The 10024-nt window shown below is 35.4% G+C and overlaps 2 protein-coding genes across 2 annotated transcripts; both read left to right on the forward strand.

Moving 5' to 3' along the window:
- The first annotated feature begins 690 nt into the window (after positions 1–690).
- On the forward strand, positions 691–3277 carry LOC113761473 (bifunctional epoxide hydrolase 2-like). Its single transcript, XM_027304474.1, has 4 exons — positions 691–1138; positions 1895–2062; positions 2183–2418; positions 2806–3277. Exons 1-4 carry the CDS (start codon positions 854–856, stop codon positions 3047–3049), a joined length of 933 nt encoding a protein of 310 aa, XP_027160275.1. The 5' UTR covers positions 691–853; the 3' UTR covers positions 3050–3277.
- A 1633-nt stretch (positions 3278–4910) lies between these two features.
- On the forward strand, positions 4911–9514 carry LOC113762045 (bifunctional epoxide hydrolase 2-like). The gene is made up of 4 exons (XM_027305290.1): positions 4911–5347; positions 8329–8496; positions 8576–8811; positions 9073–9514. Exons 1-4 carry the CDS (start codon positions 5060–5062, stop codon positions 9317–9319), a joined length of 939 nt encoding a protein of 312 aa, XP_027161091.1. The 5' UTR covers positions 4911–5059; the 3' UTR covers positions 9320–9514.
- Positions 9515–10024: the final 510 nt, after the last annotated feature.

A 10024-nucleotide genomic window follows, 5' to 3' on the forward strand; every position in this document is an offset into this window, starting at 1 on the left:
ATCATAAATTAAATGTTTGAAAATAAAATACCCATAAAGAGCCGATACTTTAAATAGGTAATGCGTACTGCATATAGTTTAACATGCAAATAGTCTATTAATCAGTTAGTTAGTTAATTAGTTAATTAGTTAAGCAGTTAATTAGTTTAACATGCAAATAGTTTGTTAGTTTCAGACAGACAACAACTTCAGTTAATTAGATAATTAGTTAATTAGTAAATTAGATAAATAGAAATTAGTTAATTAGTTAATTAATTAATTAGATAATTAGTTAATAGTTAATTAGCTTAACTATTAACTAATTAGATAATTAGTTAAGCTAAGCAATTGTCAAGCAAATAATAATTGTCAAGCAAGATGAGGGCAAAATTGGAAGAAATGTTTTATCTCACTTCTACAAATAATTTTTTAATGGGACATCAAGCTGTCAGGGAGGTTTCTGCAACGAATTGTTACTGTTCAGGGGAGGTGAATGCAATTTCTAAACCTAGAGGGGAGGTCAGTGCAAATGTTAGAAATCTCAGGGGAGGTTTCTGCAATTATCCCGGCACTAATAATATGTTCACGCTGCTCAACAAAGCAGCGACGTGGCGCGAGGTGTTTGGCCATGATTTGACAATAAATAAACCTTTCTTCTAGCCATCAGTCAAAGCGATCCAAATAGGACAAGACCAAAAGTTACAGAATCTCCCACCGAACCCCGTCGAGAATTGTTTTCCACTTACTTTTAAGTAAGAGTAAGTGCACGCCCAAGCCTTGCAGAAGCGAATACTCCAGGATAGACTACAACAGTTACACTTAGCACACTTTACTCTTGTTCCCTCCCCTCCTTCTCGGGTTTTGTTTCGTGGGAATGGATCAAATACAGCACAAGCATATTGAAGTCAACGGTCTGAAGCTTCACATAGCTGAGATTGGAGGAGGATCGAAAGCAGTGTTGTTCTGTCATGGGTTTCCGGAGATCTGGTATTCTTGGCGCCACCAAATGATTGCTGTGGCCAAGGCTGGCTACAGAGCAATTGCTCCAGATTACAGAGGCTATGGACTCTCTGACCCTCCAACCGTGCCCGGGGAGGCTACCTATGCTGATTTTGTCGATGATCTGGACTCCCTTCTTGATGCTCTCGCCATTTCTAAGGTACTATTCTCCCCTTTCCCAATTCCCGGCCGACAATCTGCTATGAAGTAGTGTGTTTTTCTGCTCTCTCTCTCGCTCTATATATAGATATTCTGAACTCTATTTGCTGCTAGATAACTTTTGCTAGTTGAATTTGTTAGGAAGTGAAGGAAAATCAAAACATGGTATTATTTCTTTTAGTGAAACAGTTCATGGCTTTGATAATTGTATGCATGTCGACCCAATGGTAGTATAGATGCCTTCAAAATTTTCCATAAATCTTGAGAAATGGTTTAACAATAAAAGAAAGAACAAGGACTTGAGAAAGAATGTTAGAATGATATTGCTAATATGCAAATCAAACATGGTCTTGACGACTTTCTTACATTTCCAGTTTAGATTTTCTGCACAGTAATCGTTGAAGTACCTTATCCGCGGAATAAATCATTAATCTGATGCAACTGGGGACTGACTTTCTTAGAAAGAAGAAGATAGATATGCTATCATACTCATTGCTCTGCCATTTTGAGTGAAGTTGACATTAAACGTCTAGAGTGCATAATATAAAAGGAGTTGCTCTTTCACTTTTATACAGTAATATTTCTGTATATATACATACATACAGACATACATGTATACACACACATGCGCATACCATTACGAGATTTTTTCAATTGATGTTTCCTTGTATGTTACGTGATTGTACTTTCTTTATTTGGATGCTTGCTCGTTTTGTGGAACATGAATGCCAAATCTGCATACCTTTGGAATACACAGGTTTTTCTCGTAGCTAAAGATTTTGGAGCCCGTGTTGCACAATATTTTGCCCTTCTCTACCCAAACAGGGTTGCTGGAGTTGTAACATTGGGCATACCTTTTGTGCCTCCAAACCCCACTCCAATGCAAGACTTCCTTCCGGAAGGCTTTTATATGTCCAGATGGCTGGTACACAACAATCTTTGTTTCTAGCAACTTCTTTCTTTGTTATCTCCAGTAAGCGTGCTCAGTTTTCTTTAAAAGAATAGGAAAGTAATCATGGCATCTTACAAGATTTCTTGATTCTAGGAACCTGGAAGAGCAGAAGCAGATTTTGGTCGGTTTGATTGCAAAACAGTTGTGCGCAACATATATATCCTGTTCTCCAGGAGTGAAATACCAATAGCTAAAGAAAATCAGGAGATAATGGATATGGTGGATTCATCTACTCCTTTACCCTCTTGGTTCACTGAAGAAGATCTTGAAAACTACGGTGCACTATATGACAAATCTGGATTCCAAACTGCTCTACAAGTGCCTTACAGGTAAAAGAATTGTTACGCTTTTTAAATTCATTGCAAGTGCATATTCTTATTCGCAGGTATGTGTTACTCTTATACTACTGCCTAGATGAGATGATTATCAAGTAGCTAGTAGTCATGGTGTGGAACTGCTGCAACTCCTGCAATGAAGAGTAGCAAATGACAATCTCATTTACCCCAATTTTTGAAAGTCATGATCACAACTTTTGTGTCCACTATTGCAGTGATGATTCTCTATTCCAAGTTTGCAACTTGTAGCTTGCAACTCTTGTAGCAACTCCACTACAAGCTGGCCAAAAACAGTGGGGGGTAGCTCATGGTCCTAGATATATCAATGTGCACACTTCTCTGAAAACTAGTGGTTGATTTGGTATATAACTTTATTTGTAGGGCAAACAGAGAGCTCAATACATCAGAAGTAAAGGTTGATGCTCCTGCACTGCTGATAATGGGTGAAAAAGATTACTTCCTTAAATTCCCGGGAATGGAGGACTACATAAGAAGCGAACAGACAAAATTTTTTGCTCCTAATCTGAAGACAGTTTATGTACCTGAAGGTAGCCACTTTGTTCAGGAGCAATTTCCAGATCAAGTGAATGGGCTGATACTCAATTTCCTCAAGACCCATAGTTGATCTGGACATGCAAGGTGGTTGGTAGCAGGCTTAATTTCTGACGCCCTGTTGTCCAAGGTTCTCAAGTTCATTGGCTGCTGTCATCCTATATTGAAGTCCTGGACATTTTGTGTTTTCTTCTTGTCAATTTCATCCACAACTTCTCTGCTAAACTACCTCATGGCATTCAGCTTTTGCCATTGTTGTAGTTTGCACTACAAATCCTTTAATAAATTATCATTTTCTGCACGTCTGGTTCTTATTCTCAATTTCCTGCGAACTTTACACTTTTGAGTTAATGCAAAATTTAGATTATCAGCATTTCCATTTATTCTTTAGTCTATCCATGTTTATTAACTTTAATTGAATTATAAATTCACCAAAAGAAGGAGATGCAACAATGATAACAAAAGGATCTGCTTACAAGAACCTGGTTGTTGCAAAATGATGTGGAGTTTGGTTTTCCTTCTCTGTCCCTAGGAAGGAATGATCCAAAAGGAGTGGTAAGATGTTTGTGTTGGATTGATCGGAAAACTAAGACACATAAATGACATAGAAAATGTTTTCTTTTCCTGAAATCATTCCTTCCCATTTAAATGTCAAATTGGCAAATTATCCCAAATGTTATTTTACTTATATCACAAATACAATTTTCAATTAATTTTTTTATCTCATGTAAATAACATTATTATAAAAGAAGCTATAATAATTATTTCAAATAATCCCCTATCCAAACACTAAATATTTGTTTGCCTATTTACGTTATGCAACCTTTTTTTTTTTTCTTTTTTTGGCAGTACGTCAGTTTTGCCAATTTAAAGCAGGAATAGTTAAGAGGGAAAAAAAAAAAATTTTGTTTGCCATCTTTAAGGGCAGAGATGTAACCTTAAAAGTTCACGACGACGTATTTTGCCGTATAATTTCAGAAATGTCCTCTTAAGGTTTCTAACAGTTTTACTTGGCACCTTCAAACTTTTTAAAAATCTCACTTGATTCCCTTAGCTTAAATTTTTTGTAACATTTAAAATCCATTTCAAAATATAATATTAAAAAAGCTCATTTTGAGAGGGAGAATACAAATTCCAAATATGTTCTTTTTTTGTGATTTCTTAATTATTAGAACACACTAAATTTATCTCTTAATTTTTGTTAATTGATCAATATAGTTCTTTAATAAAAATTCAAAAGTTGATAATAAGATCGAAAAACTCTTTAATAGTTTTGATGTCATTGGTTTGAACAAGAAATGTTAAATTACTTAAAATTATAAATGATTTACAATGCTCTTAAAACTAACTTGCCATAATTTACAACCATAAGAATACCTTTTTGCACTAGCCTAAAAACAATATAAATAAGTTCATATATAAGTATCTTTTTTCTTTTCAAGCCATTGATTTAAAAAAATTGGAAAATTCAAAAATATGTAAAAAAATTATAAAACTTCTTAGATTAACTCAAGAGAAGATATTTTCTATCTAACTTGCAAAAACATCAATAAACTTTCGAATATTAACTTTTTGATATTTAAAAAAATACTATATTTTATCCAATTAGAATAAACCTTCATACCTTTTATTCTTATTTTTCATTTGTTATCAATATGTTCACAGTTTTGGTAATAAAAAGTAAGACAACAAAAGGACAAATTTGGAATGATACTAAATTTACTCTTCCAAAATGGATTTTTTAATATTATATTTTAAATTGGATTGTAAATGAAACTAAAAAAAAAACTAAAATAAAGGAGACAAGTAAGATTTTTTAAAGTTTGAGGGTGCCAACTGAAACTGTTAGAAACCTCAAAGGAGGTTTTTGAGATTATCCCTATTTAATATATTATCTTTGCAACCAAACTTCAAAGTAGGTGACAACCTGACAATTCAGCTCAGCTCACCAAAGTTGAATTATTCCCACCTAAGCAGCAGACAGGAACTCAAAAACTTTACAAGAAAGCAACCTTAGAATTGGAAGTACAGTATCAAACAAGTTTCTTTAGTTCCTCTCTGCGTCGTTTTGGGATCTTAAGAAATGGATCAAATCCAACACAAGTTCATACAAGTTGACGATGGTGTAAAGCTTCACGTAGCTGAGATTGGAAGTGGGCCATCAGTTGTTCTGTTCCTTCACGGATTCCCTGAGATATGGTACTCTTGGCGCCACCAGATGATTGCTGTGGCCAAGGCTGGTTACAGAGCCATTGCACCTGATTACAGAGGTTATGGATTATCCGACCCTCCGCCAGAACCCCAGAAGGCCAATTTTGCTGACTTTATCACAGACGTCCTTGCTGTCCTTGATGCTCTGAGTATCCCCAAGGTATATTCCTTGCTGTAATCTTGCCTCTTCTATTTTCGGGTTAATGCTAAATTTCTATTTTGGGCTTCTGGTAATTGCTTGCCGTGAGTTGTAGCTATAAAATTCTCAAGTTTTCAGGCATGACCCCTAAAAACACAAGACTCTGTCTGTTGACTGTTGATCAGCTTGGGACGTTAATCCCGTGACCATCCAAGATAGTTATAGTGTTGCCGTCATGATTCATTAGGGTCATCACCTTACAAGTTGCAACAAGTTTTAGCATCAGGTCAAACCAGTGACGGAGCCAGGAATTTTTTTTTGGGGGGGCCAAAATTTTTTTCTAATAAAATTATCTTAATATATTATGTTCAAAATAATTTTCTTCTATTTAAATATATGACATCTAAAAATATCAAATATTAAATTTAATTATAAAGGTACGTCTATTCATAAATATGCGGTACAGTCATAACAAAAAAGATAACCTTTGATTAAATATCTTATAACATCACAAACCATCCAATTTGCACATTATGAGAAGATGCTCTCTAATATGTCACCTATGCAATATATAAATAACCATGTAATATAAATGTAACTATTTTCAATTGAAAAAAGATAAAAGTTATGTTAACATACTTTGAAATTTCAATATCTTTTCTTAGAAATAAATTGAGCTCTACGCTCTTTCATAGAACTAAATTCATCTATGATTGAATCACTGCTAAATTTTTCAGCAACTTCCTTTTCTATATACACAGTTAGACAATCATTCAAGAAATTATCTTCCATCTTGTTTTGGAGCTTTGTCTTGATTATTTTCATAATTGAAAATGCCCACTCTGTAATTGCAGTTGATACAGGAAGAGTAAGAACAAGTTTAATCAATCTATCAATAAGAGAATATATCACTGATTTTCTTTTCTTCACCAAGTCTTGACATAACTCATAATACCAGATAATTCTTGCAATTCATGATGATTTGGAATGTCAAGTTCAAAATGTTGAAGTTCTATTCTTAGACGTACTAGTTCTTGCTCCATAAAATCATTCAGATAGAACTTCTCTGCAAGTTTACAAATATCATCAATCTTGAACAGCATAAATCCATTTCTAGGATCTAAAGCAGTGCTCAAAACAAACAATTCCACGGTATGATCATTAAACCTGCTATGTAACTCTTGCAATTGATAATCAATTGTTGCAAGAAATATATCCATTCGATAATAATGCTCCACACTAATCTAATCATGATGACTTCGAGATTTACCACGTCTTGCAATATATTGAGCATTCATACATGGGATATCAATTTGATGTTGCTCAAAAAATAATTTAACTTTCACCAAGAAATCATCCCATCCCGAATCTCGAAAATTCTTCAGTAGCTTTGTTGTGCTTGAGACAAGATACTTTGCATTCAAAATATCTTGAGATTTACGTTGCAATGCTATACAAAAAAGATGAGTAATTTCCACAATGTCTTTCATAAGATGCAAAGTGAAAACAAACTTAAAAGATAACAACTGATTCAAAACAAAATTTGCATCTCCACGTTGAGAGTATGAACCTCCATCTACTGCAATGTTACTTAAAACCACCCAAGTAGCATTGAACATTTTCAGTAAACTAGAAATAGAATCCAAATGAGAACTCCAATGAGTATCTCTAGCTTGTTTTAAAGTGCCAATTTGATTAAGCCCCCTTCCAGTTTCAAGTTCACCATTAGCAATCTTAGTAGCAACTTCAATTGCTTGAGCCATCTTTAATTCATCATTATGTTTGCTAGATGTAGTAACAATGTTGATAATGAAAACTAAATTGGAGAAGAATTGGAGAACAGAAGCTACTTCTCTAGAAGCTGCAACTAAAGCAAATTGAAGCCTATGAGCCAAACAATGAATGTAACAGGCATATGGACATTCATGGTAAATTAAAGTTTGCAAGCCATTCCATTCAAAGATGACTAATTCATATATATATATATATATATAAACTCTCATAATGTAAACTAAAATTGTAAAAATTTAGGGGGGGGCCAATTTTATTTTACACACATATTTACATATTATGAATTAAAATTCTCAAAACTTAGGGGGGGCCATGGCCCCCCTCTGCCCCCCCTTGGCTCCGTCATTGGGTCAAACAACAGTTTCTATGTTCTTGGCTTCATTATGTATAGTTGAATGATTTCCACCAACTATTAGTCCTGCCTCCCTCTCTTGGCTTGTCTGACATCCTGGGCAGAATGAGTTCATGCATAGTATCAAATTCGTGATGAGCACAGCAGCAACTTCTTCCATCCATATTATAGACACCTTGAGTATCTCATGAGAGGGGCATAATAAAGTATGGGGAGGCACCATTCAGATTAAAGTACTTATTATGGAATTTTAAGATTTTTACCTTGATTGTAACATCTGTAATGGCATTTAGTGATTAGTCATTTGATGTAGCCCAAATCATGGGATCTGATGTAGCTAAAATCATGGGGCTTGGTGTAGCTCAAATTCTGGACTTCCTATCTTTTTCAATTTGCATCTTCACCAAATGAATATTAGAGTTCTTGATTGACATATTCTCAGGACGAGTGATGAATGCTGTTGTTTTTTTTTTCTACTGAATTTGCCTCATAACTTTGCTTCTAGAGTATTACATTCCTTCTCTTTGTTGGATGGTTTGTGCCATATGGAAAGAATTTTCCAGAACTCGTCCATCATCAGGCGTCAAATGTTAAATGATATCTCACAAAGATGCTATCTAAATCCTACTAAACTATTTTTCCTGTACAGTACTAAATTTTGAGGTTCTTAGGTTACGTTAAAAAGTAAGTGCAATTTCCTCAATTCCGTGAAATCATTAGGAAATCATTATGTCCTGCTTTGCACATAGCTGCACAAAGTAAATAAATTGAACATTATTCATTTTCTTATGTTAATGATTTGTTATCCATATCAGAACATACAGCTTTTGCGTGTCTGACTGCAAAGCTCTTTTTGCAGGTTTTTCTCGTTGGAAAAGATTTTGGAGCCAGTGTAGTTTATTACTTTGCTATTTTGCACAAAGAGAGGGTCACAGCTATAGCAACATTAGGCGTGCCATTCAGGCCACCAGGGCCTCCTCCACATTATAAGCTTCTCCCGGAAGGATTTTACGTAACAAGATGGAAAGTATGCACTTTGCTTGTCCGGTTATTCAGGACGATCATTATAGCTGCTTCTAGTATTAATTCTTCTCTTTGACTTGCAGGAGCCTGGGAGAGCTGAAGCTGATTTTGGACGCTTTGATTCAAAAACGGTTGTAAGAAACATCTACATTATGTTTTCCAGGAGTGAAATGCCAATAGCTAATGAAAACCAAGAGATCATGGACCTGGTGGAACCATCCACTCCTCTTCCTTCTTGGATGACAGAGGAAGATTTTGCAACCTATGGAGCCCTGTATGAGAAATCTGGTTTTGAAACTGCATTACAAGTTCCTTACAGGTACTGGACTCCTCTTAATCTACATTTGAGGCCAGTGGTGTTCTCAATTTTCTATCTTTCATTGCATCACGTAATTAATGAGCTCATTTTATGCAATAGAATTTTACTATTGCTTCCACAAGTAAATGCAAGAAATTTAAGTTCACCTAAATTACATAGTTTCTTGAAGACTTTGGTTGTACTGATGGAGAAGCAAATTTTCAGCTGAGCAGTAGCTTTTCTGATTAAACAATATTGTCATGAATGTATACTTGATTTCAGGGCCACTGGAGGAAGTTCGAATCTGCAAGATCCAAAAATTGAAGTTCCAGCGTTGTTCATCATGGGTGAGAAGGACTATGTGTTTAAATTCCCCGAAACTGAAGACTACATAAGGAGTGGTAGAATAAAAGATTTTGTACCAGATTTGGAGATAAAGTATATCCCGGAAGGAAGCCATTTTGTGCAGGAGCAATTCCCTGATGAGGTGAATCAACTTCTGCTTAGCTTCCTCAGCAGCCATGGTTAATCCTGATCCCATACACTATTATAAGATGGCTCTTCGGATGTACTTGAAGTTCTTCTTAAATTGATTTTCAGAGGTATTATCAGGCTGATGACTAATCACATATCTGTAGTTTCAGCTCCGGCATCTATGTTTATGATTCTGTGAACACAACCATCACTTCTATTTCTCAAGTTTCGGTCTTTAGCATTAGCGGAATTATGAGCTACGAAAATCAACTTGCATAGTGGATAAGCGGTGAACATCATCGAAAATACAAATCGCTGATGTGCTTCATGTTATAAACTATTGAATGGAGATGGAATGTAGAATACTGAAATCTTCCCATCACTAACTGAAGTTGAGTCAGAGAAACCCATCAACAAAAACCCTTTCCCTGGCCGGACAATTACGCGAGAAAAACTGAAATGATTGGAATAGAGCACGAGTCCATGGAAGTCAATGGGCAACAACTTCATGTTTTCTTGCATGGGTTTCTAGAGATATGGTGCTTTTGGCGCCATCAGATGGTCTCAGTGCCGTAAATATAGTCAAACACTAGTTTTAGGGAGCTGGGTATCTTCAGGAAGCGGTCAGAGCAGAAGCTGAATTTAGACGCTTTGATGCAAAAACAGTTGCCTGAGGAGTAAAAATAGTTGATGACTGAGCCTAACAATGGCCTGATATTTCCACGTCTTGGGAATTTCCTGAAACACGAAACTTTTGGTA

The sequence above is a fragment of the Coffea eugenioides genome, chromosome 2, assembly GCF_003713205.1.
Source record: "Coffea eugenioides isolate CCC68of chromosome 2, Ceug_1.0, whole genome shotgun sequence".
Taxonomy (NCBI): Eukaryota; Viridiplantae; Streptophyta; class Magnoliopsida; order Gentianales; family Rubiaceae; genus Coffea; species Coffea eugenioides.

Bases quoted from the DNA above. Each gene is read 5' to 3' on its own strand.
- LOC113761473 (XM_027304474.1), top strand. From the start codon at position 854: ATGGATCAAATACAGCACAAGCATATTGAAGTCAACGGTCTGAAGCTT. The intron at 1,139-1,894 runs GTACTATTCTCC...TGGAATACACAG, and splicing joins ATGCTCTCGCCATTTCTAAG to GTTTTTCTCGTAGCTAAAGA. The intron at 2,419-2,805 runs GTAAAAGAATTG...CTTTATTTGTAG, and splicing joins GCTCTACAAGTGCCTTACAG to GGCAAACAGAGAGCTCAATA.
- LOC113762045 (XM_027305290.1), top strand. From the start codon at position 5,060: ATGGATCAAATCCAACACAAGTTCATACAAGTTGACGATGGTGTAAAG. The intron at 5,348-8,328 runs GTATATTCCTTG...CTCTTTTTGCAG, and splicing joins ATGCTCTGAGTATCCCCAAG to GTTTTTCTCGTTGGAAAAGA. The intron at 8,812-9,072 runs GTACTGGACTCC...ACTTGATTTCAG, and splicing joins GCATTACAAGTTCCTTACAG to GGCCACTGGAGGAAGTTCGA.